Source organism: Miscanthus floridulus, chromosome 16, assembly GCF_019320115.1.
Source record: "Miscanthus floridulus cultivar M001 chromosome 16, ASM1932011v1, whole genome shotgun sequence".
NCBI classification, from domain to species: Eukaryota; Viridiplantae; Streptophyta; class Magnoliopsida; order Poales; family Poaceae; genus Miscanthus; species Miscanthus floridulus.
In genome coordinates, this window is record NC_089595.1 from 96319859 (window position 1) to 96345266 (window position 25408).

General features: G+C 45.4%; 2 protein-coding genes and 1 pseudogene across 5 annotated transcripts; 1 reads left to right on the plus strand and 2 right to left on the minus strand.

Moving 5' to 3' along the window:
* Positions 1 to 8346: 8346 nt before the first annotated feature.
* Positions 8347 to 9125, plus strand: LOC136511069 (ethylene-responsive transcription factor CRF3-like; annotated as a pseudogene).
* Positions 9126 to 9677: 552 nt separating this feature from the next.
* LOC136512367 (uncharacterized) lies at positions 9678 to 21511 on the minus strand. 3 transcript variants are annotated; one of them, XM_066506331.1, is made up of 8 exons: positions 21125 to 21511; positions 18217 to 18394; positions 18051 to 18158; positions 17281 to 17393; positions 13508 to 13721; positions 13020 to 13339; positions 12227 to 12926; positions 9678 to 11985 (listed from the first exon to the last, which is right to left on the minus strand). In XM_066506331.1, exon 8 carries the CDS (start codon positions 11962 to 11964, stop codon positions 9991 to 9993), a length of 1974 nt encoding a protein of 657 aa, XP_066362428.1. In that variant the 5' UTR covers positions 11965 to 11985; positions 12227 to 12926; positions 13020 to 13339; positions 13508 to 13721; positions 17281 to 17393; positions 18051 to 18158; positions 18217 to 18394; positions 21125 to 21511; the 3' UTR covers positions 9678 to 9990. The 3 variants fall into 3 exon arrangements, 1 of the variants encoding a protein (XP_066362428.1); XR_010773075.1 differs by lacking the exons at positions 9678 to 11985; positions 12227 to 12926; positions 13020 to 13339; ... (2 more) ...; positions 18051 to 18158; positions 18217 to 18394 and adding exons at positions 19237 to 19951; positions 20640 to 20867 and having other exon boundaries at positions 21125 to 21139; XR_010773076.1 differs by lacking the exons at positions 9678 to 11985; positions 12227 to 12926; positions 13020 to 13339; ... (3 more) ...; positions 18217 to 18394; positions 21125 to 21511 and adding exons at positions 19237 to 19951; positions 20640 to 20867; positions 21044 to 21058.
* Positions 21512 to 22620: 1109 nt separating this feature from the next.
* On the minus strand, positions 22621 to 25318 carry LOC136513749 (uncharacterized). 2 transcript variants are annotated; one of them, XM_066507714.1, is made up of 4 exons: positions 24442 to 25318; positions 24130 to 24342; positions 23527 to 23583; positions 22621 to 23271 (listed from the first exon to the last, which is right to left on the minus strand). In XM_066507714.1, the coding sequence occupies exons 1-4, from the start codon at positions 24577 to 24579 to the stop codon at positions 22945 to 22947; spliced, it is 735 nt and encodes a 244-aa protein (XP_066363811.1). In that variant the 5' UTR covers positions 24580 to 25318; the 3' UTR covers positions 22621 to 22944. The 2 variants fall into 2 exon arrangements, with proteins under 2 accessions (XP_066363811.1, XP_066363812.1); XM_066507715.1 differs by lacking the exon at positions 23527 to 23583.
* Between the last annotated feature and the right edge of the window lie 90 nt (positions 25319 to 25408).

The following is a 25408-nucleotide window of genomic DNA, read 5'->3' on the forward strand; positions in this document are numbered from 1 at the left end:
GGCCCACCAAGGTCTATACTTCTATGTCTAGCTTATTGCTCGTATGCTCTCGTTCCCTTCACATCAGCAAAAGATATAATGACTAGCAGCCTGTTCGCTTACTCGTATATGATCGTAGATTATAAACTGGAATAGTATTTTTCTTTCCCATCAAATTAATCAGCAGTAAATAATTCACGATTTATTACGACGAAATGAACATGTTGTAGCTTGAAGTATTGTAATCGCTCTTAGGTGTATAGGCAACACGAGGACGATATACCTTTTCTGTCATCGTGAGATGGGAACAGCAGCAGAAACGCCCGGTGTGGGCAACGTGTGATTTCTGAAGATTTACTCATCAAAATGGTTTATTACATCCGGCGTTTCTGCTGTTTCAAACACCAGTTCCGCGGTTCGGTCAAGTGACCGGACACTAACACATCTTGAAATTTCACACATAGCATGGCACCTGCTGCCATATGATGCCACTGCCCCAACATGTGTACAGTGTTGAATATAAGTGAAATGTCCGCATCTTCCCATCAGCTTAAGTTTTTGATTGAGTTGTTGGTGCATGCAACTTAATATGATATCGGAACCAGAAGTCTTGAGTTCAAATCCGAGTTAGCGCAATTAAAATAAAATAATTACTGCTCGCTTCTATTCCACCCATCGTCAATGCTTCTACTAATTATCTAGCCCCGTTTTCCTAAGATTCCATAGCCAGATTTCGAATATCAAACGTTCGAAGCAAGTAGCAACTGGACGATGCAGCAGTAGTCCTGACTACTGTACGTATGCTCTAAATAAAGGGCGGTCCATTAAACATGCAGGAGTATGTTCTAAATAAACGGTCCATTAAATAGTTTGACCGTTTCAATAAATGGCCAAAAAGAGAGAAAACTGTAAAGAGCATATACGGGATAGAGTAAATGTGATTAGATAGACTAATAATCTATTTAATTCATATAGGGAGGATTTCAGCCATTGGCACCTAAGGGAAGTGGGATTTAGTTCCCTTCCTCAAAATTTCTCACTTGCTACAGTACCTTTTTTTTTTAAGTATAAATACGTATTTACAAAACCATTAAATGATTTAACTCCGTGTAAATATATGATCTAAACGGTAAATAAAGGTGACTGATTGTTTATGTACTCGGTTCCAACGCTACTTGTGTTTGCAATCTCCGAGCCGACGTCGTCATCTTATCTCTGAAACCTGGCTCGGTCAGCTCGGTCTATGTTTCCCCGTGATCTGCTCGTCAGTCCGTCCCTACGAGTAGCTTGGGACCGACCTAATGCAAGGTTTCTATGTCATGGAGCGCCCAGTGGCAGAAGCTATCAAAACTTTTACGCAGAAGTCTCTCAGGATTCTCCGGACCTACACAGACCTTAACCTGTGCAGCACGGCGTTCGGCGTCCATCGTCCATGAATGGTTGGGTCGTCTTTGGCATTTCTATCCACGCTGCAGTGTTCCTCCTTGAACCGTGTGACTTGTTCATGGAAAGTTTTTGAGGCTTTTTCCCTCGTGTCATTATAAAAGATGCACCATTTCTACATACCACTAAAAAGTTCACAGCCATGACGTTAAACTTTCTTGTCCTCCACGCAATTCCGTTCACCTTCTGTTAGATTTCCACTGTTTGGCAGCCCTGACATACGGGCCCAACCAGTGATAATATCCAGAATACCCTGACATACGGGCCCAACCATCCTCAAGCCCAATTTCATAGGTTTCATTTGGGATTTTGAGGTTTTGGGTGGTGGGGATTCTTGGGCTCCCTTTGCTTTTGTTTGACCGTCTTTGACTTGGCAGCGTGTGCTGCTGTCCTTAGTTCACTGGGAGCGGTAGCAGATCTGTGAAGATGAACCCCGACAAAGCCTCCGAATCTATTCGTTTTCGAAAGGTTCATGCTGGTCTCCCGGAAAGTTTTACTTTTTGGGGCGCAATTTTGGTTCTAAGCTGCTGTGGCAGAACCGTCCGAAATAACATACTTACGGAGGCGCTCGTCTTCCACCAGACACTAAGCACTCCGAAAGCAAACTACAGCGGGCGGTATCCGTCGGGCACACCCTAAGGGAGAACCCGAAAGTTCCATATTTTTTCCAAGGGTTCAATAATGAGAACGAGTTACAATACTTAATACATTTCATACATCCATAGTTCTTAGAAATTCATTATTACATTGCCAAATGTCAGAGTGTGGAATATTAAACAGCGGAATGTAAATTAACATCTATCGACAAGAAACAAGAATACGTCTGTGCCCACCAGAAGAATCATTCACACAATGGTACTCCTCAAGCATTACCTGCAACAGGGGTAAATAAACCCTGAGTACACAATGTACTCGCAAGACTTATCCGACTGGTGGGAATAATTTCCCGACTCTAAGGGATATGCAAAATTTTATGGTTTGCTGGGTTTCCTTTTTGCAGAAAGCAATACTAATAGTGAGTCCTTATTTCTGTTATTATTTATAGCCATATTAATTTATTATCTAGTCATTCTATGTAAGGACCTATTCTACTTTGAAGCAAAAGTTGAGCAATCAGTTCTATTTCATCATCTTCCAGCTTTCAGTTCTTACTACGATGCTAAACCGTAGACAAGCCGTACCGGAACGCTGACGATTCACGAATCAATGCCCCCAGCTGGGTACCCCAAAAATACACGCCCCGCTTGCACCCCAGGTACAAGCAGGACCAACCCATCACCCTCCTGTCCTGGGGTCCAGGTCCCCGTCTAAACTTGGACTCCAAGCCCCCACTCCTAAGTCTTGGACTTAGTGCGGTGCAAGGACCTCCACCATCCCCGCCTTCAATCAGTCGGTCCAGAAAGAGCCGGAACCCACGACAAGAGAGCAACAAATCTTCCCTGCGCCCATACCCAAGTATGTGCTCGGAATAATAAATCTGTGACTTGCCTAGAGCCTTATACAACGGTCGGTCCTTAACCGATACAGACAGGGAAAAAGTGTAACCAAGCTATGTCCTGTTGGCCGCAGGACACAACCTCTTACACCCACCAATACCCAAACCATATCCCTGCCCGGTCGCCATTTTTCCTTTCCACCATTTATTATGAGTGATCATAATTATCACCTATTGTCAGTAATGGCAGGTTACTCACGCTACCGAAATCGTGAGCATAGCAGCTACTCAACCTGTACTAGTAGAACCCATAGGTAGATGTATTTATGCATGTAGTTTTCATAAAATACCTAAAACGTAAATGCACGTCATATATATATTTAGGGATCAGTAAAAATATGGGTTATACACTGGGGTTTGCCTTGGGAATGCGGTGGGCCAACAAAGTCAGCACCAAAAGGCTCTGGAACTCCCTCCTGCACGAGAATCTCCTCCTCGTACTCCTCAATGACCTCTTCATAATCCCGTTCGTTCACGGGCACGAACTCTACCAACTTGTGATCTACATGCATAAAATAATGATGTAACACTTAGTAATATGACAACAGGGGCTCTTAAAATAAAATACATCTATCAAGCTACTAACAAACTAAATCGAGTCAAAGTTATCAACACGTAAACCACGACAACTAACATTTAGGGAGTGAGCAGCCAGCCAGCCAGCCGGCCGAACCCGACGAGGGAGAAACCAAACAACCTGGCCGATGAGAGCTGGCGGCCGCGCGGGCGGCTGACCGTTTCTGCCGCCGGGCACCAGTGACAAAACCAGCCTGGCAAATGCAAAATGCTGTGTGGCAGCGACACAGCACGGCCATATAAGCCCATGAGCTATCCGGGGGCGATGGAATGGAACAGCTCCATCGGCGGACGCTGCGAAGCTGTGGGAGTCTTGTGCGTGCCATCCGATCGCGTCGCGATCGCCATCGCCATCGCCATCGCCCGTGTGTCACCTGTTGTCACTCTGCCTGCCTGTCAGCATGTGTGGCTCTGGTGGTGAGGTCAGCTCGGTCACGCAGGTCGTCATCCGTGCCATGCTTCCTTGTTTTGGTGCCTGCAAACTTTCTGGTCATGCCGCAAAGGTCAGAACCCAGAGCTGCCTGCAAGAGTCTCTTTTCACTGTTGCATTCAAGTTCGGTTGGTGCCTTGTCTGGCCAAATCGAGATGGGATCACATTCAATTTTACAGTACTCCTACTGCAAACATGGTGCCAGGGCCCAGGAGCACCTACTTTCGGGTCGAGCCTGAGGATGGCAGGATTTTGCAGGCGCCGTGGCACTCGGACCGCTAGATATTTGTGCATTGCAGTGCATGACATCCCGGTTCTACATCTTTGGTTCACGGCAAGGTGGTTGTCTTTTGTCTCGTACTCCCTCCGTGCCACGTCATTCTCACCTCCCGAAAAGGTAAACAATTTAAACTTTAACCAAATATATAAGAGTATATTAATGTTTATGATGCATAACTAATATCATTGGATGAATCACGAAAACCATTTTCATAAGGAGCTTAGTCAAAATTCAGAATATTTGACCGACACAAACCCTATAATAACACTCTCTCTCAGACGAAGGGAGCATATTCTACTCCCCCAAAGATACAGGATCTCACTTCTTAACAAGTCAGCTCATCTTAAATTTAACTAAATCTATGAAAAAACATTGTTTTATAATACTCCCTCCGTTCTAAATTATAAGTCGCTTTGACTTTTTTGGTACATCCATTTTGCTATGCATCTAGATATAATAATATGTCTAGATACATATGAAAATGGATGAACCAAAAAAGTCAAAGCGACTTATAATTTAAAACGGATGGAGTATCAACTAAGTATATTAGATTAATTATGCAAAGTATTTTTTATAGTTAACATAGTTTTAGATGTAAATATGGATGTCTGGATTATTCAAATTCATACCTACTAAAACTAATGGTCATATTTATGTCCTCTTGTAATGTAGATGCTAAATGGACATTTTTTAATTTTTTTTATTAGTTTTCTCTATCCATTCTAGTTTCATATTTAAAAAATGGGTGGATATTTGATATTGTCTGTATCCATAAAAAATAGTGTTAGGTGAAAAATTATCCATGTGATTAATAACTAATTATATTGTATTACTAATACACACCAATTGAAACCATTTTAAAGTAATAACTGACAAAATTAGTAATGATATATAAAGAAACATGTAACTATTTTTTTTGTGCAACTAATGATAGTAATCTAATATGACTAATTGTGTTAATTTCAATCAATATGACAATGATGTATAATATGTATTTTAAACAGTTAACATTCAACTTTTAAAAGTTGTGTCTATGAGTAATTATAGCTCATGTTTTATCTTAAATACTAATGACACACACATAATTAATATGATTATTAAATTATATAGTTAACATGTTTAATAATATATGTTTATTTTTTGTATGTATAGAGTTTAGTATATTTATACTTTGATCTCTCATTATATGGCTTGATTTGTCTAAAATCGTTGAATGGACAATAAAGTTAAATGGATATCCGAATGCAAGTGTAAATCTGAGCTAGTTTATATTAGTATTCGAGGATATTCAGACCTACAAAAAGCATGCTAAATAGTAACATTCGTATCTGATTCCACCTGATGGTAATACCAATTTTTATAAATTTAGTCAAACTTAAAATTGATTGACTTCTTAAGGTGAGATGCACACTCATTTTAGGATGGAAGGAGTATTGCATTTAAGTTCCGACTAAGTTTGTAGATTTACTCTTTGCTTCCTTTTTAGCTGTAATAAAGGTTTTAATAAAATAATTGAAAATGATATATTGGATATAAGTCTATCACTCAGTTTATTTAAAAAATAATTAATTAGAACTATGCCATCATAAATGTGATGATTATCGCCTTATAGGGCAGGTGCCATTACAATTCACCAAGAACTTGAAATATCGTTTTCAATCTAATCCTATCTTAAAAGTAGAGCCACACAAAAATCTTAACTTTGTTTAGAACTCCTGTTCTCTAGATCATATAGCCATAGATGTTACCACCAGAGGGGGGTGTTAGAGCGAGGTCAATAATAAAGTCAAGTGCTTAGCTATAAACCAAGTTATACAATATTTGTCTTTTATTTATCTAAAATAAGTTTTTTTATTATTACAAGCTATCATGTCTTACGTTCTCTTTTCTAATTGTCTCCACATGCACCCACCAAGGTCTCTACTTCTATGTCTAGCTTATTGCTGGTATGCTCTCGTTCCCTTCACATCAGCAAAAGATATAATGACTAGCTTGAAGTATTGTACTCGCTCTTAGGTGTATAGGCAACACGAGGACGATATACCTTTTCTGTCATCGTGAGATGGGAACAGCAGCAGAAACGCCCGGTGTGGGCAACGTGTGATTTCTGAAGATTTACTCATCAAAATGGTTTATTACATCCGGCGTTTCTGCTGTTTCAAACACCAGTTCCGCAGTTCGGTAAGTGACCGGACACTAACACATCTGGAAATTTCACACATAGCATGGCACCTGCTGTCATATGATGCCATTGCCCCAACATATGTACAGTGTTGAATATAAGTGAATTGTCCACCTTTCCCTACCAGCTTAAGCTTTTTGGATTGAGTTCGTTGGTGCATGCAACTTAATATGGTATCGGAGCCAGAGATCTCGAGTTTAAATCCAGGTTAGCACAATTAAAATAAAATAATTATTGCTCACTTCTATTCCATCCACCATCAATACTTCTACTAATTATCTTGCCCATGGGCCATGCCGCCATGTCCATGGGCATGTTTTCTTTGACCAAGTACCACCACCAGCAGCAGCAGCGGCACCGTTTTCCTAAGATTCCATGGCCAGATTTCGAATATCAAACGTTTGAAGCAAGTAGCAACTGGACGATGCAGCAGTAGTCCTGACTACTGTACGTATGCTCTAAATAAAGGGCGGTCCATTAAACAGGAGTGTGTTCTAAATAAACGGTCCATTAAATAGTTTGACCGTTTCAATAAATGGCCAAAAAGAGAGAAAACTGTAAAGAGCATATACGGGATAGAGTAAATGTGATTAGATAGACTAATAATCTATTTAATTCATATAGGGAGGATTTCAGCCATTAGCACCTAAGGGAAGTGGGATTTAGTTCCCTTCCTCAAAATTTCTCACTTGCTACAGTACTTATTTTTTTTAAGTATAAATACGTATTTACAAAACCATTAAATGATTTAACTCCGTGTAAATATATGATCTAAACGGTAAATAAAGGTGACTGATTGTTTATCGCTTATGATAACATTAATCCTAACAAACTAACCGGGGTGCTAGAATGCCACTCGATCGGATCATGGATGTACTCGGTTCCAACGCTACTTGTGTTTGCAATCTCCGTGCCGACGTCGTCATCTTATCTCTGAAACCTGGCTCGGTCAGCTCGGTCTATGTTTCCCCGTGATCTGCCCGTCAGTCCGTCCCTACGAGTAGCTTGGGACCGACCTAATGCAAGGTTTCTATGTCATGGAGCGCCCAGTGGCAGAAGCTATCAAAACTTTTACGCAGAAGTCTCTCAGGATTCTCCGGACCTTCACAGACCTTAACCTGTGCAGCACGGCGTTCGGCGTCCATCGTCCATGAATGGTTGGGTCGTCTTTGGCATTTATATCCACGCTGCACTGTTCCTCCTTGAACCGTGTGACTTGTGAATGGAAAGTTTCCCAGCGTGCCATTACGAAAGATGTTATAGGACTGTTCGGCTGTTCTTGTCTTGGCTTGTTCAGCTTATTCTTTCTCACATAACACTATTAAATCATCCGAAACCATCCGGTACACAGTGCCCCTGTCTACCAGCCGAACACCCCGATTCTGGTGCCATGACGCTAAACTTTCTTATCCTCCACGCCATTCCGTTCGCCTTTCGTTAGGTTTCCACCGTTTGACAGCCTCGACATAAAGGCCCGACCAGTGATAATGTCCATAATACCCTGCCATACGGATCCTCGAGCCCAATTTCATAGGTTTCATTTCCAATTTTGAGGTTTTGGGTGGTGGGGATTCTTGGGCTCTCTTTGCTTTTGTTTGACCGTCTCTGACTTGGGAGTGTGTGTTGCTGTCGTTAGCTCACTGGGAGCGGTAGCAGATCTATGAAGATCAACCCCTACCCCGTTCGCGTGTCCTTAAACCTGGCTTGATCCGCTTCTTTTTTTATCCGAAACAGTGTTTTCTCTCACAAATTCCTCCAAACCATCCAAATTCCTCCAGAACCATACCATCCGAACGGGGCCACAAAGCCTCCGAATCTATTCGTTTTCAAAAGTTCATGCTGGTCTCCCGGAAAGTTTTACTTTTTGGGGCACAATTTTGGTTCTAGGTTGCTCAATTTGAGCGAGGCTTTTGGGGATTTCTTGGAGGTTCTTGGTTGGACGGTGGATCCGGCCTACGGTGATGTCTTCTGCCGACTCCTTCACCTCCGGCTGGAGCCGCCGCGCGGGGCCGCCCCTTCCCCGCCCGAAGCGTGTCCGCGTCTACTTCGTGGACACCGACGCCATGGCCACCGACGACTCCTCCGGCGACGAGGATGAGCGCGCCAAGCGGCGCGTGCAGGAGGTCATCCACATCGATGTGGAGGCCGCCTCAGCTCCGACGCGGGCGACGCAGGCGCAGGCGCTGGTGCTCCCGAAGAAGCGGCCACTGTCGTCCCAGGCGTCGCTCGTGCGGCACCGCGCCTCGGGGGACGGGTTCCGGCGGGGTTTCCCCGGCGTGCGGCTCCGGCCGTGGGGCAAGTTCGCGGTGGAGATACGCGACCCGTGCCAGCAGAAGCGCCTGTGGCTCGGCACCTTCGACGCCACCGAGGAGGCCGCCACTGCCTACGACGATGCCACGCTCCGCCTTAAGGGCTCCCATGTCATCACCAAGTTCCCCGCCGAGGCGCCTTCTTCCCCCTGGTCGCGAATGAGGCCCCGCCCTCGTAGGGAGACCCCCTGGAAACGACGGAGGGTGCCACGGAAGAAGATGGAGAGGCTCTCGCCCCGGCCCCGGCCGGGGCGCCCACGTTGCTGGATCCGCAGGCGGTGGACGGCCCCACACTGGTCTGCCTGTTCGCGTCGCCAACCTCCGTTCTCCATTACGCCGCCGACGAGGTGCTGGGCGCACCCGCCCTGCCAGCGTTCGAGTTCCTCTATCCTGAGGCATGGCGCCGGAGGGGCAGGGCCGCAGGAGCGTGACGTGCGTGGGGAGGGATTGGGAGAGGGGGCATTTTGTACATTTTACCTGGTCGGGCCCACATGTCAGGGCTAGCGAAAGGTGGAAATCTAACCGAAGACGAACGGAATAACGTGGAGGACAAAAAAAAAGTTTAACGTCGTAGCATCAGGGTCCATATGAACTTTTTAGTGACATATAGAAATAGAGCATCTTTCGTAACGGCCCACGTAGAAAAGCCTCGAAGTTTTTAGCATCTATAGCGATTGCGTGTCGTGCAGTGGCTGGCATGCCATTCCTAGCGGCTAGCGCAGAAGCTACTGAGAAAAATGCCTACGACTAGCATTTTCGTTGGCGCCAGCGCCACGTTGGGAGAAGAATCTCCCCACAAGACAAGGCTTTCCAAGTTCCAATTCCAACTCCACAGCTCTGAGTGCTTGATTAGTTCTCAAAAAGTTTCCCAGAAAGTGCTACAGTAGTTGTCACATCGAATCTTACGATATATGCATAGAGCATTAAATATAGACGAAAAAAAAACTAATTACACAGTTTGGTTAGAAATTGCGAGACGAACGTATACAATGTGCAAACAAAACTGCAAACAGGTGCTGGCTGCAAGTGTTCAGCCTTCTAGCATCTGATCCTTTGTACAGTACTCCGTACGCAACTACACGCAAGAATGTACAGCAAAACAGTATACATGTTTTGTACTGTGCAAACGTACCAAGTATACTAGTACTAGAATACAAACCCCCTGTCAGACGAGTGCAAACAGGAAAAGAAACAACGAAAACATACAAGGGCTACAGCAACCTCGTCTGCTCTTCATCCACAACCATCAAAGTTCGTTGCAGTGGAGTCCAAGGGCTCGTTCATATCCATTCATCATCAGCAGATGATGGCATTCAGAGCCTCATTGTCCACGAAGCCGATCCCGTCCGAGCACTCGTTTCCAGCACACACAGACACAGCGTCGCCATCGCCGCGGTCCTGCTGCCCTAGCAGGCTCGGCGATGATTCGCGCACCCCGCGGATGTAGTTCCGTATGAGGTCGTTGTGCTCCTGATCGCCGACCGAAGAGACCGTGTCGCACTCGGAGACGACCCTCAGCCTTGACGCGCTCCTGTCACTGAACTGCCTCTGGAAGCTGCTCGCGCTCGCTCTCGCTCCGTCAAGGCTGAATTCCTCCAGGGCAAAGCATGGCTTGAACCTGCTGGGTCCGTGTCTCTGACTCTGAGGTGGCCTGCCGAAGCTGAAGCTCTCGTGCCTTCTGAAGACCGCGTCTTGATGCAGCACTGGCATCGGTTCCTGGGGTTCCAGGTTATCGGGTGCAGGGAGGCCACTGTCGTCTGATTGTTCATCAGTAAGGAAATCGAAGGGATTATTGTCTCGTGAATGCAGAATAGGAGGAGCCGAGCCTGGAATTTCCGCATCATCAGCAAAGGGGTTCATCCTTCGTGCTGAAACTGAAATAGGCTGAACTTGGGGACGGAATCGTGATACATCATGATCTGCTATACCGCCCATGCTGTCAGGATCAAATTGTATGTGTTTCCTTGATTTTCTCTTCACCATCAGTGTCTCCAACCGACGGTTCCGTTCGATTTCGGAGTACCCAAGATCCATGACATTCTTCTCGTTGTCAGCTGTCCACAGAAGTGCAGGCTCAGTTCTAGCATCATCCTTCTTCTCCTCACCATCATCTTTGGCCTTGCTATTGTCAGCCACTTCATTGTTAACACTCTGTGGTTGAGAATCCAGAGAAGATATGTTGAAATGATTGTCTGAATCATCAGTAGTAATGGGATCAGGGCAAGAGCAATCAACACCCAAAGGAGGGCCTGTCTCGGTCTCATCAAGCACCGCAGCAGTGACTGTCATAGAAACATGAGGAGAGTGTCTCTCTGCATTATCAGGGTGAAATCCTGATGAACTGTTATCATGGCTGCCAAATGTATTGAATGGCGAGCATAGAGAATGGTCTAATTGGTTGTCCACAACAGAATTAATAGCCTCAATCTTTATATCAGCAAGCTTCTTCCTCCGGCGCACAGAAAAAGCACGACCCCATTTGCATTTACCTGGAGTTCCATCAACAGCCTTATGGTCTGATGAAACATCTGCCACCACACCACTCTGTGCATCTGTAGATACTGTCCCTTGATCATCTGGCTTTGCCACCACTTTAACATCCTCACTGACATTCTCACTTGAAGAGCAAAGGCCTAGGGTGGCCTCTTCCCCGTCAATTGTATTACGATGCACGTCATCGAATGAATTGGCATACTCATCCTTGCTAGAAAATGCACCTTTAGACTCTTTTTCTGCATTATACTTCATGTACTCTTCCGTAGCAGCTTCTTGCTTCAGCGAAGGAACAGAAGTGTGAAAATTTCCGACTCTCTCATCCCCTTGACAAACTTGCTTCAGAAGAGGAACATTTTCATCCAGATCAGCATGCTTGTTCCAGTCCCTTCTGCCAAAACTTGCCTCCCCGGCTATGTTCTTCTTCAATGTAGGCACTGAAAATCTCTGTTGTTCTTCAGTACGAACATTTCTGGACGAGCTCCCAGCTGAACTTTGTTCAGGAGCCTTCCTGTCTTCATGGATCTCCGGTAGGTGTGCGCTCCCATGGCATAGCAGCACAGCAAGGAGAAGGCTGGTGCATATAATCACCGGAGAAGTGGAAAGCAGGAAAGCGAAGAAACCCGGCGTGTACTTGTACAGCAGGTAGAGCAGTAGCACTAGGCTGAATATTGCCCAATGTTCAGAGGCACATCTCCAGCTTGTTCTGATAGAACACCTTAGCGTTTTCTTGATGCTGCACCAAGCATCTTGCTTTGCCTCAACCTCAATGCCCATGGTCTGCCCTCTGTCAGTTGCCTAGACGAATCCAGCACATGGAAACACAGAAGCAACATTAACTCGCTGGATTTGACAGGCTGAACAAGAAATGAAGTAAACAGAACATATTTGCAGCTTATGTGATGCCTAGATAACAGTATATACCAATGTTTAGCTCGGACAGAACATATATAAATGCCAAAGCACAAATAAGAACACAAATGCACATGATCCTTGTTTTCAGATGCACTCAGATAGCATAGCGATCGGCCGATCGTACCTTTAGGTAGCCGGTGATCTGATCGGAGCCCGGGATCTGGAAAAGCGAGAAGCGCCACGCGGGGGCACAGCAAGGCGAGCGTCACCGGCGACGGCGGCAGGCAGGAGCGGGATCAGAAACCCGAGGCACGTCAGGAAGAAAGACCTGAGCCGCGAAAACACGAGGAGGATCGCCGCCTCGGCTGAATCGCCGCCGCCGTCGTCGTCGGTGGCAGAGGGAGCCACCGGGAAGGCCTAGGCCGCCGCACACCGCTGGCGCGCCTCCAGTGCGGCGGGGCGGCAATGGCGATGGCGGGTGGCCGAGCAGAGAGAGAGACGGGAACAGGAGGTCAGGGATACCGACCGAACAGGAAAGGAAAGCTCAAGAGAGAGCGGCGCGCCGGCAAAAGCGATGGCAATTGGCAATCGGGAGGAAGGAGAGGAGAGGACAGTGGGGATCGGCGTGGGTGGGGTTGTTTTCCCGCGTGTTTGGTCTGGACTCGAAGGGGAGGCGTGGCGGTGGGTGGGGTTGGGGGATCTGCCGACCTGATCATCTGATGTGTTGCCCTGCCTGGTTGAGTAGTTGCAGCTGGCTTCTTTTTCGGATCAGGAGGAATTCAGTGGTGGGTGGATCCTGGACGGTGCCGAAAAGCTTCTTTCCGGCGCTCATGTCTCATCCGCCGGTCGTGCGGTGCGGCGGATGATGATGCGCCGTTCGTTTGCTGATAAGCAAACTAAAGTTGACTGATTTGTTACGAGAAAAAAATACTATTCGTTAGCTGAAAAAGTATGACTTATAAGTGAAGCGAACATACATGCACCCGGCTGTAGGAAGGCACGTCAAGAGGCAAGAGCCCTGCCTTTCTCAACCCCAACCATACAAAAAGTCCGCTTTGTGGTTTGCCGCTCTGATCCAGCTGGAGATTAGTGGTGGTAGTATTCTCACGCAACAACGCCAGGCTGGAAAGCCATGCCATTCGGAGGTGCATCATGAATCCCGGTTTTCCGTTTTTCGATACTGGCATTGTGAGAACAATGCCAGAATCTCAGGTCTCGTGTCGGTCACAAAATTGTGATGTCGACAATGGTATTTGCACAATATCTGGTTTGGCTAGGAGAAACACGTAGGAGAAACCTGAAACACACATGTTGTAGACGATTAGGTAGGCGCATGTAAGGCCGTATATGTATACCATTTCATTCCATCGAGAAAAATCTAAAACGGCTACTTCCCGCGCATACAAAAACCTGGCGCAGCTAAAGCCGGCAAAAACCACGCAGAAAAATATGAAGAGCAAAATACCTGCTTACATCTGTATGACACCTCGACAGCATAAGCACTCCAAAATTACATCATCTGCACACATACTCATCAGACTGTATGATCCTAAGAAGCTCTCGCAGGTTACCAAACACGTGCCTTCCAGTTCCAGAGCTCTCCACTCCAATGTATGATCCTAAGAAGCTCTCGCAGGTTACCAAACGCATGCCTTCCAGTTCAGAAGCTGCTCTGGATCCTAATCATCCACATGGAAATGAACGTAACAGTCTCAGTTTGCAGGTGAAAACTTTTTTATTCGGCTTCTGCAGGATAGCCCAAGTACGTAGCCAATGGGTAGCCAAATAGATAACCTGCACAGGAGAAACTATTTTTTTCTTTTCAAAAACAATATCATTCCTGCTGAGGCAAATAGACCAACAAGTCGCAGCTCCTCCTAGCAAGAGTAAAAGCTTGATATCTTTGTTGACACCTCTTAGCCAGCCATTGAACATATGACCTATATTGTGGGGTTTTAAAAGACCTGTCGCAACATGAATAAAAGACCAAATTGAACAAGCAAACCGGCAGTCAAAGAACAAGTGCTTAATTGTCTCTTCTATGTGACAAAAGCAACAAGTTTTACTACCTTGCCAATTACGCTTTACTAGGTTATCCTTTGTCAATATAACTCCTCGTCTTAGGTACCGCAGGAAAATTTTTATTTTCAGTGGGCCTTTCGCTTTCCAAATGAGTTTGTTAATGTTTGGGATATCAGTATGTAATAACGCTTGATAGCGTGACTTCACCGAGAATTTTCCATTTGGATTTAAATTCCAGTGAAACTCATCTTGTTCATGGGCCAACTCTATATTAGCAATACGGGGCAACAAATTGTTCCATGCTACTAATTTGGGACCAATGAGGTCTCTTCGCCAAGATAGGTTTGGTGAAGGACCAGAAAGAACCTCCGCAATGGTAACGTGTTTAGGTCTAGCAATGTTGTAAAGACACGGGTACTGTTCCTGTAAAGACGAATTCCCTAGCCATTTGTCTTCCCAAAAACGTACTTGTGTTCCGTCTTTTACAATGAAGGATCCAAAGCGGAAAAAGTCTCGCTTCACCTTCATAAGACTAGACGAAATGTGAATCACCATTTTTCCATTCCACTTGTATTAATGGTTTCGAGCCTAAATATTTATTACGGAGTAATTGCTGCCAAGTCCCCTCTGTGGTAAGTAACTTGAACAACCATTTACTAAGTAGAGCAATATTTTTAATATGCAGATCATGAATTCCAAGACCTCCTTGGTCTTTGGGCTGACATAATATGCTCCATTTAGCTAAACGATATTTCTTTTTTTGCTCATCTCCTTGCCAGTAAAATCTAGACCGGAAATAATCCAATTTCTTTTGGACTCCTTTTGGCAAGGCAAAGAAGGACATCATATACATTGGTAGGCTGCTAAGCACTGAACCAATTGAAAGATGTTTTCCTTTCCAACTACCCAGTCGCCTCTCAAAACGTTCCTCAACCTTCCTCCACTCAGCATTCCTAAGCTTCCTAAAATGTATAGGAATTCCCAAATACCGAATTGAAAAATCACCAAACTTACAGCCAAAAAGTTCGACGTATTGATCAAGGTGGTCTTGGGCATTTCCGAAACAGAACAATTCACTCTTATGAAAATTGATTTTTAAACCTGATACTTGCTCAAAGGCACTAAGCAGCAGCTTCATGTTTCGGGCTTTCTCAAGGTCATGATCCATAAAAAGAATTGTATCGTCAGCGTATTGTAGAATAGATAATCCACCATCGATGAGATGAGGCACTACTCCACTAATCTGCCCGTCTACTTTGGCCCTATTCATAAGAATAGCTAGCATATGTGCTACAATGTTAAAAAGCAATGGGGATAAAGGATCTCCCTGTTGAAGGCCTTTCCTAGTTTGAAAGAAATGCCCGACATCGTCATTAACATTAATTGCTACACTCCCACCCAAAATGAAAGTTTTAACCCAATTTATCCACTTGGGAGAAAACCCTTTCATTCGTAGTGCTTGAAAGAGAAAGGGCCATTTAACTTTATCATACGCCTTTTCAAAATCTATCTTGAGGACTACCCCACTCTGTTTCTTTCGATGCAACTCATGAACAGTCTCATGCAAGATGACAACACCCTCTAGAATGTTTCGTCCTCGCATAAACGTTGTTTGAGTTGGACTAATAACATGGTCTGCCATTGAATTTAGCCTATTGGCTGCAACTTTTGTGAAAATTTTGAAGCTTGTATTAAGCAGGTAGATCGGCCGATATTGTTGAATCACGTTCGCTTCTTGGACTTTTGGGATAAGGGTAATTACCCCAAAGTTCAAACTAAAAAGCGGTAAATCCCCTGCATATAGGTCATGGAACATTTGCATTAGATCCCCTTTGATGGTATTCCAGAATTTCTGATAAAATTCAGCTGGAAAAACATCTGGACCAGGTGCTTTATTATGTTCCATATCAAAAATCGCTTGCACTTCTTACTCGGTAAAGGGTGTGGTTAGAACGTCATTCTCAGTCTGTGTAACCTGAGGAATATCGAAGATCATGTCCTCCTCCAGAGGAAAGGAACTAACCTTAGGTTCTCCAAAAAGTTCCTTATAAAACCTAGTGATATAGGCTTTTAGGTTTGCCTGACCCTCAACAATGCCATTTGCATGGTCAAGGGAAAAAAATTCTTTTTTTTCTGATGTTTACCGTTGGCGACCATTTGGAAGTATCTAGTGTTGTTATCTCCCAAAAGGACATCTTTTACCTTTGCCCTCTGATAGTACTTGATTTCCTCTTCTCTAAGTAATTTGGTCAGTTAATCCCGAGATTGAGCAAGATTTTCTTGTTCAGGTTCAGTCAAATCCCTGACCTCCGCAGCAATGTCTAGGTCATTAATTATTGATTGAAGTTCGAATATTCTTTGCTTATAAACTCCATTAAAATGGGGAGCCCATCCACGTAAGTGTCTCCGCAAGGCACTGCACTTATTGTTCCAACATTAGACTGAATTCCTACCTTTCACCGGCCTATTCCAGATCTCAATAACTCGATCATTGAAATCCTCATGGGTGAACCAACTTAATTCAAGTTTGAACTGTTTTCCATTCCCCTTAAAGGCCGGTGTTCCCGTATCTAAGAGTAGTTTTGCTTGGGCTTTAAGGAACAATCGTAACAAGATGGGGATCGAACATACTTTTCCCAGCAATCCTGTTGATGTAATCTTCACTGGTGTGGCTCTATTGCAAAAGTGGTGCCTGTTGCTGAATGCAAAAGATCAAGAGTAAAAGACAAGCTGGTGACATTCACAGAGAGAGCTGAACTGGATGCATAACTTCAAACCTCCAACAATGATTATCTCAAATGAGGGCGAGATCTGAGAGCTCTCAGTAATAGTATACCTGTGTTTTGCTCGTTTCTGCTGATCAAATTGTAATCTGGTATCGCCAGAGTCTGTTAAACCGTTTACTGGTTTTCAATATAAGCAGATGAAATCTCTTTTTTTTTATAAAAAAAAATCACCTGAAATTTGGAAGGACCATGATGCTTATGTTTTGACATTCCAAACTGTGACTAATAAATGAAAACCCAATGTTCTAGAATTGATCTTTTCTATGCTGTAGCATAATGTATACCCAAATCCATTCAAGATTGATAGTGCAAAAGTTTATTTGGTGCCTTATCCCTCGGATATCACACAGTAAGAGCAGCTAAGTTGGGATACTTACGTTACACAGAAGAAAAATAGTGAAAATAAAACATACCCAGTAGACAGACTTACTTGTGCTGCGAATCCCAGAACAGCTGCAGACCTCTGAAGCTCCCTGTCACTGTGACTCTTTAGCTTTGTTCCTACTTCATGATTTGCCAGCCAAAAAACGTCAATGCATATACCTGTGCAGATTTCATAACGCTGGGTAAATGTGTTCCATTTGCTCCTGAAAGTGTTCTATTTTCCTCAAATATTTCATGCTCTCCTGAAAGTGTTCTGTATCTCATCATAAATTGATTCAGGTACCATTTTCCCCTGTTAATTTCTCTAGTAGAAAAAAATGATTTGTGGACGTGTTAATCAGTGATATTTAAATAGGAATATCCTAAGCAACCTGTATCAGAACCGAAATGGAGATTTCAATGAATGTGATCAGTTCTCTCAGCCTCAAGTGCAGATAGCAATGCCATCAATCAGATTAGCTATCAGAAATTGAGATCTATACCACCAAAAGCATTTGGTAATGGACTAGAAATGCAATCAGGGAGATGGGGGAAGCTTCAATATTAGGTCATGGACTAGGAAATGTAAACACTGACATTCCAACACTAAATATAGTATTGATCAGTACTACGACACAAGGAAATGATCGTGCTCACTTGACACAGCCAACGGATGGGGTCTATTGGATAAACCAGTCAATCTCATGTATCCTCTGTTAGTGGGGACATGAAGTAAGTCATAGCAATGCCATTCCTTCCAAAAGGACATTCATAAAGTCATGCATATCCTGTTAAACATTATTCTTCAAGAGAGGAGTACGAGTAATGGATTCTGACCATTGGAATCTTGACAACGGCTTCTGCGTGCTGTGCCTGATCATGGAAGACTCGTCACAGGATACAAGGCAGCAACCTGGGCTACCATGCGCTGTTGCTTTTCGCTTCCTGCAATCAGTACAAGCTCCCTTGGGTATAAAATGCAGGCGTGGATTGATGCGGTTACCTCCACTCGCTGCCGCAGCACCCGCCTGAGTTGCTCCTGCAGCCGCTCCTCCCCCCGCTCGACGCCCTCGACCGCCAGCCTACTGGACGGCGGACTCTTCCGCGCGCGCATGCTGAAGCTCCACCATCCGCCTCAGCTCGTCCAGCGCTTCCGCCTACCGAAGGGCCTCCTTCCTCACCTGCACCAGCGCCAAACCACTTGGAAAAAAAAATTCGAGCCACGCCAAGGCAGAAGGAGAAAATTGCTGTTTTACCGTTACAAGAGGTGGGTTTCGCTCTTTTGTCGTCCCGTAAATAACATTCGCCAGTTTGACACCACCAGAATGCCCTGCGACTGGATTATACCGTATTTTGATTATTATTTTTTTGTTTCCATACTTTCGTTCCCGTTTTACCCCTCCCTCCTCGTAAGCTTATCCTCAGCTTATCCCCTCACTCCGGGCGCTCGTCGGCGCCGTCGCCGTCGACGCCAACAGCACCGATGCCGCCGGGGAGGTGTTCTGGAGGCTGCACGCGCTCACTTCGTCTGCCGCCGTCGCCGCGGTGTGATGTGAGAGGCCGGGCTGCTGGACCATCCGACTGAAACTGACCCAGTGCGGTTTGCAGTTCGTCTCCTCATCAGTGTCCTCCTGCTACGGTTCTACCGTGTTTATGTTCAGTCTAGTGACGCTACTGCTTCTCAGCTCTCTTCTCTTGTGAATTGTGATGTCCAACTGCCACTTTGTACAGCTACGCTCTACTCTACTTGTAGTATATTATTATGCTCCATCCATCAAGGAATGTCCATTTGCCTGCACATTTGGATTTCTGGCTGCAATAAACTGTGATGAACTATGGAACATGCATGGACTCCTTTTTGAGTTTAAGGGCGTCGACATCTACTCCACCACATATACCGCAATTAAGGTTACAAAGTGTTTAAAGTGGCGAGTACCAGATTGTTAAATATTCATAATCTTTTTCTATAACCTTGTGAAAGATACGATACAAACTTTGGGACGGAGGAAGTAGAAAGCAAATGTTTGTGGAGGAAAATAGTAAAAAGATCAAAACAAATGCCAATTAAGGTTACAAAGTGTTTAAAGTGGCGAGTACCGGATTGTTACATTGAACTAATAATATATCAGCCATACATTTGCAGCATCGCTCTTGTATATTGCCCTAACCTCACTTAAGGCCGCACATTGCCTCTATGCAGTAACAAGACCATTTGACCAGGTGACAAGCTTGTCCAAAACTCGATTCAGGGAAACTCCTGTTACAATGTGGCAAGGGCAAACAACCAACGCAATAGATAACTACTTCCTTGCTTTCTTGCTCCTGTGTGCATTCTCAGGAGTTGAGGCATCCACCTTGCGTTTCTTGGCTAGTTGCTTCGCTTTTCTTGCAGCCACAGCGGGTCGCTTAGCTTTGCGAGCACTCGCTCCAGTTTCATTAGTTTTGCTCTGCTTCCCTTTGTTGCTGGGCTGCTGGTTCACTTTCACCTTCTTCACAACACCAGATTTGCTTGATCTCAGGCCTTGATACGACAAAGCTGATGCCTTTCGTTTGGCTTTCTCACTGCCTTCATTAGATTTGCTGCCTGGTGTCGAAACCTCCTTGTGTTTTGGTACACGACTCCTTTTCTGGACTTCCGTTTTCTTTGGTGTCGTGTCCACCGGTTTTGCATGAGTGAGCCTCAACAGGCGATCTCTTATCTTCATATCCCGTTTTCTTGCAATAGAATTAGCAGCTTCCTGCATAGCATATATCACAATGTCAAAGGTTCTTGCAACCGATCATATTCAAAACATGCTTCTTATCAGGACAGTTAGGGAGTTATTTAGGTGTAAATATTGTATATTAATCGGATTGTTAACCAAAAAAATGAAATCAGTTTCCTAGTAGCTAAAATAAGAGAAGAAATTATTTAACAAGCGAGCTGTCCCAAGTGAAGACAAACCATGCCCAGTGTTGCAAGCTGCAGCATGGATGATCCAAGGAAAGCTTTGTTTGCATAGAAGCCAGGAGTAAAAAAGGCGGTTTCAAAATTTAAGATCCATGTTTATAATTGATATTTTAGCGCCGATATATAGTTCAGAAAGGAAGCCTTGCTATTGTACTTTCCTTTTTAAATACCACTAGTATAATTCAAGAAGGGGTCATGAGGAGATGGCATTGTTACTAACACTACAGCTTTCCAGAAATGATTTGCAAGATTGCATAGCCAGTCTAAACTCCTTCATGTTAGGGTACACTGTGCCAAGATCTATTCTACGGCGATTTGGGTCATGAACCACTGTCATCTCTCCTGGTAAATAGTCATCAACAACAATTGCTGCCCCAGTTGTATCAATTTACCAAGTATCGCCATTCCATGAAAATTGGTTACTGTGTACAAGGAATGGCACCAGCAGTGACGTGTGCATCCAGCAAAAAAATCACCTGTGCGCAGGGACGGGGGTGGCGTCGGGTAGCCGTAGAGGTGCCCTCTCGCTGCCGTCGGGTGTCCGCGGCCGTGCGGCTCCTTGCCTGTGGCTGCCCGCGGAAGCAGCGCCGCCGTCGGCGGGCGGAGCCGGGGCGACTGGCTGGGTTGCCGTCGGCCGGCGCCGACGGCGGACGCATGGCTTTCTGGTGCGTGACTGAGCAGCCAGGAAGGAGAACGAGTCGATGCTGAGGATAAGCTTACGAGGAGTGAGGGGTAAAACGGGAACGAAAGTATGAAAACAAAAATAATAATAATCAAAATACGGTATAATCCAGTCGCAGGGCATTCCGGCGGTGTGCTTAAGTTTGATAATGGCAAAGTGACGAATGCTATTTGCGGGATTAAAAAGAGCGAAACCCACCCCTCGTAATGGTAAAACAGCAATTTTCTCAGGCAGAAGGGGGTCAAGCCATTTGCCGAAGTGGCACGGACGCACACGCACCTGGAGCGCGGCCTCGATGCAGCGGGCCTGGCCGCCCGTTCCAGCCTCCTCCACGCGACCACCGGCGTCGGTCCCCTCCACCACTGCGCCCGGACCGGTTGCGGGACCGGGGGAGCTCCCACCCAAACTACCGGGCTCATCGCGGCCCTACACTCATATCGAGACAACCCACGACGGCGGCCATGGCTCTCCGGGTCTCGGCTCCTGCCGTTGGAAAAGCGAAAAGCAACGGAGGGGGAGGAGAGGGAATCGAACCGAATCTCGGGGAATCACGGTGCGTTGCGGAGGGAGGGCCGGTGCGCCGCCCTACGGCCTACGTACGCGCAAGCGAACGGCGGATGTGAACGCCGAATACGACGATGCGCGGGTTTGCTGGCCCGTTTGACAGTTTGTCTCGACTCTCGACAACGCAACGCGATGCGGGGGACCGGACGAGCCCACGCCCACGCGCCCAGGCCCTGATCTTGTTTGATCTGAACACAACACAAATGCCACACAGGTCCCAGAAAATGACATCCATCTCTTACAGGGCTTCAGAACACAAAAATGCGGTTCAGTTCAGTACACTGCACAGTCCATGGTCTTGCACACTGAGTCCCTCTTTCGAACAAAAGATTGGCAAAACACAACATATAGGAATCCTTCAAATCCTACGGGATTTCGTAACAAATAAAAGTTTGAGAAGATGCATTTGGAAGCAATTTAGGAAAAACATTGGAAACGAAACAATGAGATTGGTGCTCATGTTTATTTTCATCTAAAATTCCTTTAGGTCCCTTTGATTGTGAGAATTTTTCCTATTTCTTATGTTTTTTTGTGAAATTTCTATAAAATTAATGCACTTGAAATGTGTGTAGAAGGGTCCAATCCATATAATTTCAAAAAAAATTGTTCGGAAGCGTTCTTTTGTTCCAAAGAGCCTCATAGTGATTTTTTCTACAAAAATTGAATCCTTTTTAAAGTTCCTATGTTTTTTCTCCATTTCCAATGGGGCTAAACAATCTTAAAAAAATATGCGTGTCGGTGGGCGGGTGAGGGGAGGGGGGGGGGGGGGGGGGTAATGGAATAAAGGTTCAATCCTATAGTATTTTTTATGATTGCTCTAATATTTATGATGGTAATAAGTACTCTCTCTGTTGTAAATTATAAGATATTTTATCTTTTCTAGATACAGTACTTTTGCTATGTACTTAGATATAGTGTATATCTAAATGTATAGTAAAAACTATGCATATAAAAAAGCTAAAATGTTTTATAATTTAGAATGAAAGGAGTATATATATTTTTATAGTAAATCTATTTGCATATAAATGTAGATACTTCTTTCTACAAGTTTATTAATCAAACTTAGAAAGTTGATTTTATTTAGATCTAGAATGCCACTCTTTTTTAGAATGACACTTGAGGCTGTTTTATAATTTAAATGTTTTTTATGATGTTGCTTAAGTAGCGTGAGAAAAAAAATGCAAATATCTGGAGCGTCCGATTTGAATACTTTAATGTGATTATCAGAGCACTAACAATTAGCCAACGAGGCGATGATACCGAACAGTGCGATCAACTTCATACAGTTAACCGAACCACACAAACACCCATTAATCACTCTCTTCTGAACATACTTCTGTGACCTATACCAGGGTACCACCAATGCTAATGTCTTAATGGTGCAATGCAATGCGCTACTCGCAACATAAATCAGTAGCCAGAATTAGAACTAAACAACTGCAGCAGGGACACGGAGGGAGCGATCACAGTTTCGTCTGGACGATCGAGGTCGAGGCGCACGGGCGGCGGCGGTCGGGGTGCGGGGTGCTGTGGGATCAGGTGGGGGGCATGACGTGGTACCGGTCGTTGACGCGGCGCGCGTAGAGGTAAGCGGCGAGCGCGACGTCGATGGCGGCCACGGTGGTGACCGTCGCGGCGAGGACCGCCACGCGCACCTTGCCCCAGAAGGTGGCGCGACGGAGGCGGCGTGCGGTGGTCGTCGTGGGGGTGAGCTCGGCGCTAGCGGCCTCGGCGAGCGCCGTGAGGAGGCGCTTGGAGCGCGGGCTGAGGCTGGCGGCGGCATGCAGCTCGGACATGACGGACTTGATTTGCTCCGGGAGCGGTGCGTCGCTGTCGGCGGTGGAGTCGGTGGGCGCGGCGACCTGTGGATTCACAAACAGGAGTTGACAGTTTTAAAAACCCATTAATAATCACTCAAAAAGGACAAACACAGAAGATTAACCATTCAAAAAGGACAAAAACAGAAGATAAAGAGTGGCCCAATAAGATCAATGTGATGTGTAAATTAAATCGCCCAACTCACTAGATGGATAACGCATCAAAATCAGATAACGAATCAAGAAATTCGAAACACAAAGGCATTCAAATCAAAGTTTCGAAACTCGTTGGTGGAATACCTCATCACATCGCGCCCAAAATTCCAGCGCCACTCTCCAAAACTCGGAGTTTCGAACCTATAGAAGGAACTGAAATTCAAATGCGGACATTCCAAATCCAAACAGAGACCCCTCAGACGAGGTCCCGCATTGAAAACCCCAGCACGAACTAGACGACTGCCAGATTTGAAAACGAACGCTAGAACTGCATTTCCGTCGGAAACTGGCGTGGCACCAATGAGGACATGTATCAAAAGGTTTCAGGTCGATTTCCCAAATTTGAAACGCCAAAACTGGAGACCAAATTCGTAGCACCGATCAAACGGAAAACCAAAATATGACCCGCCTCCAAAAATCGCATGCAGCACTAACCAATTTTCAGAAGCAATTCGAACTGAAACGAGTTGATATCCCAACCTCGGTGACACAGGACTCACCGGGAGCTATCACCTCATCCAGAGCAGCGAAGATGTTGGAACTCAAATTCAAATGGTACAAGGACCACAGATATTGCAGTAGCACCGATCAAACGGAAACCTAAATACAACCCGCACCCCAAATTCGTATACAGCACTAACGAAACATTCGGAAGCAATTCGAATTGAAACGAGTCGATATCCCAACCTCGGTGACAGAGGAGTCGGCGGAAGCTATCACCGCGTCATCCGGAGCAGCGAAGATGACGGAGGAGGAGGAGGAGTCGCCGGAGACTTCAGGGTCTGGCAGGTCCAGCAGAGGTGCGAGGTCGTTCTCCAGCACGTCATCCAGCGGCGGCGTGGGGGCTGCGGAAGCAGGGAGGGTGGAGTCGCCATCGTAGTCCAGGCACTTGCGCACCACCTGATCAGCACAGGAAAAAGACGAGGCCGAGTTAGTAAGTGAGACACGGGTGCTAAGGCGAGAGGAGGAGGTGTGCGTATTGATCGTTGGGGTTATTACCCTGGTGTTGGAGGCGAGGTCCCGGGGGACGGCGCTGGCGACCACGAGCTTCGCTGCGGAGGAGCGGGCGCCGGCGGTGGAGGAGGAGCGAAGGGAGGAAGGGCGCGGCGTCTGGAAGCCAGCGGTGGGTTTCGTCATGGCGGAGTGCTTTGGAATGGGGCGGGACTCTAGCTTGTGATTTTGACCGGGCCGGTGTGGGGAATTATTTATAGAAGAAGGGGATCAGTACATCGGAGATGGATGGAAGCAGGAGTGCAGGACCCACGTATCTGTTTCTCTTCTTTTGTATCCAGGTATCTTTAACTCTTCTGGGTATTATTATAATCTGGTAAATCGTCATAAACTTGTTGTGGTAAACTACATTATATTCCACGCAATTCTAGCACCATGCTTTCTACGTAAGTTCTAACTGACTCACGCAGAAACTCAACTTTTACCAAAGCACTTCTATTGGTTTGCCAAGTTTCATAAAGCATCCGTTATGTTTTTAGAGAATTTACGCCATTGTCAAAATATGGACTATTTTTTACCTGATACATGCTCCCTGTTTCTCCCACCAGATTCCTTCTTCTTTTTCTTGTTTTTTCTTGTGTCTATTTTCCATTGTTTTCACTTCACGTGCTGGCCCATATCGTGTGGTAAAAAACAGTACATAATGGCTACAATCCAGAGTCAATTTAGTTTTCTTTCCTAGTTTGTGAACTCAAGGTATAAATACTTGTACATTTCATGTACAAAGGGAGTGCTCGGCAGCACTTCTAGTCTAGAGCAATGGCTACCGATCATAGCAAAAACTCATAGCCCAGATCTTAGAAAGTTCAAAAAACAACAGCTAGTGTTGTTAACAGATCCATAGGCAATTGGGGCTGCAATCGGGCCAAAACAGAACAACCTACAAAAGGGTCCGATATCAACTGGGTTACAAAACGTGGTAAAGCGTCTAACTTGTCAGCCACTAGAGCAGAGC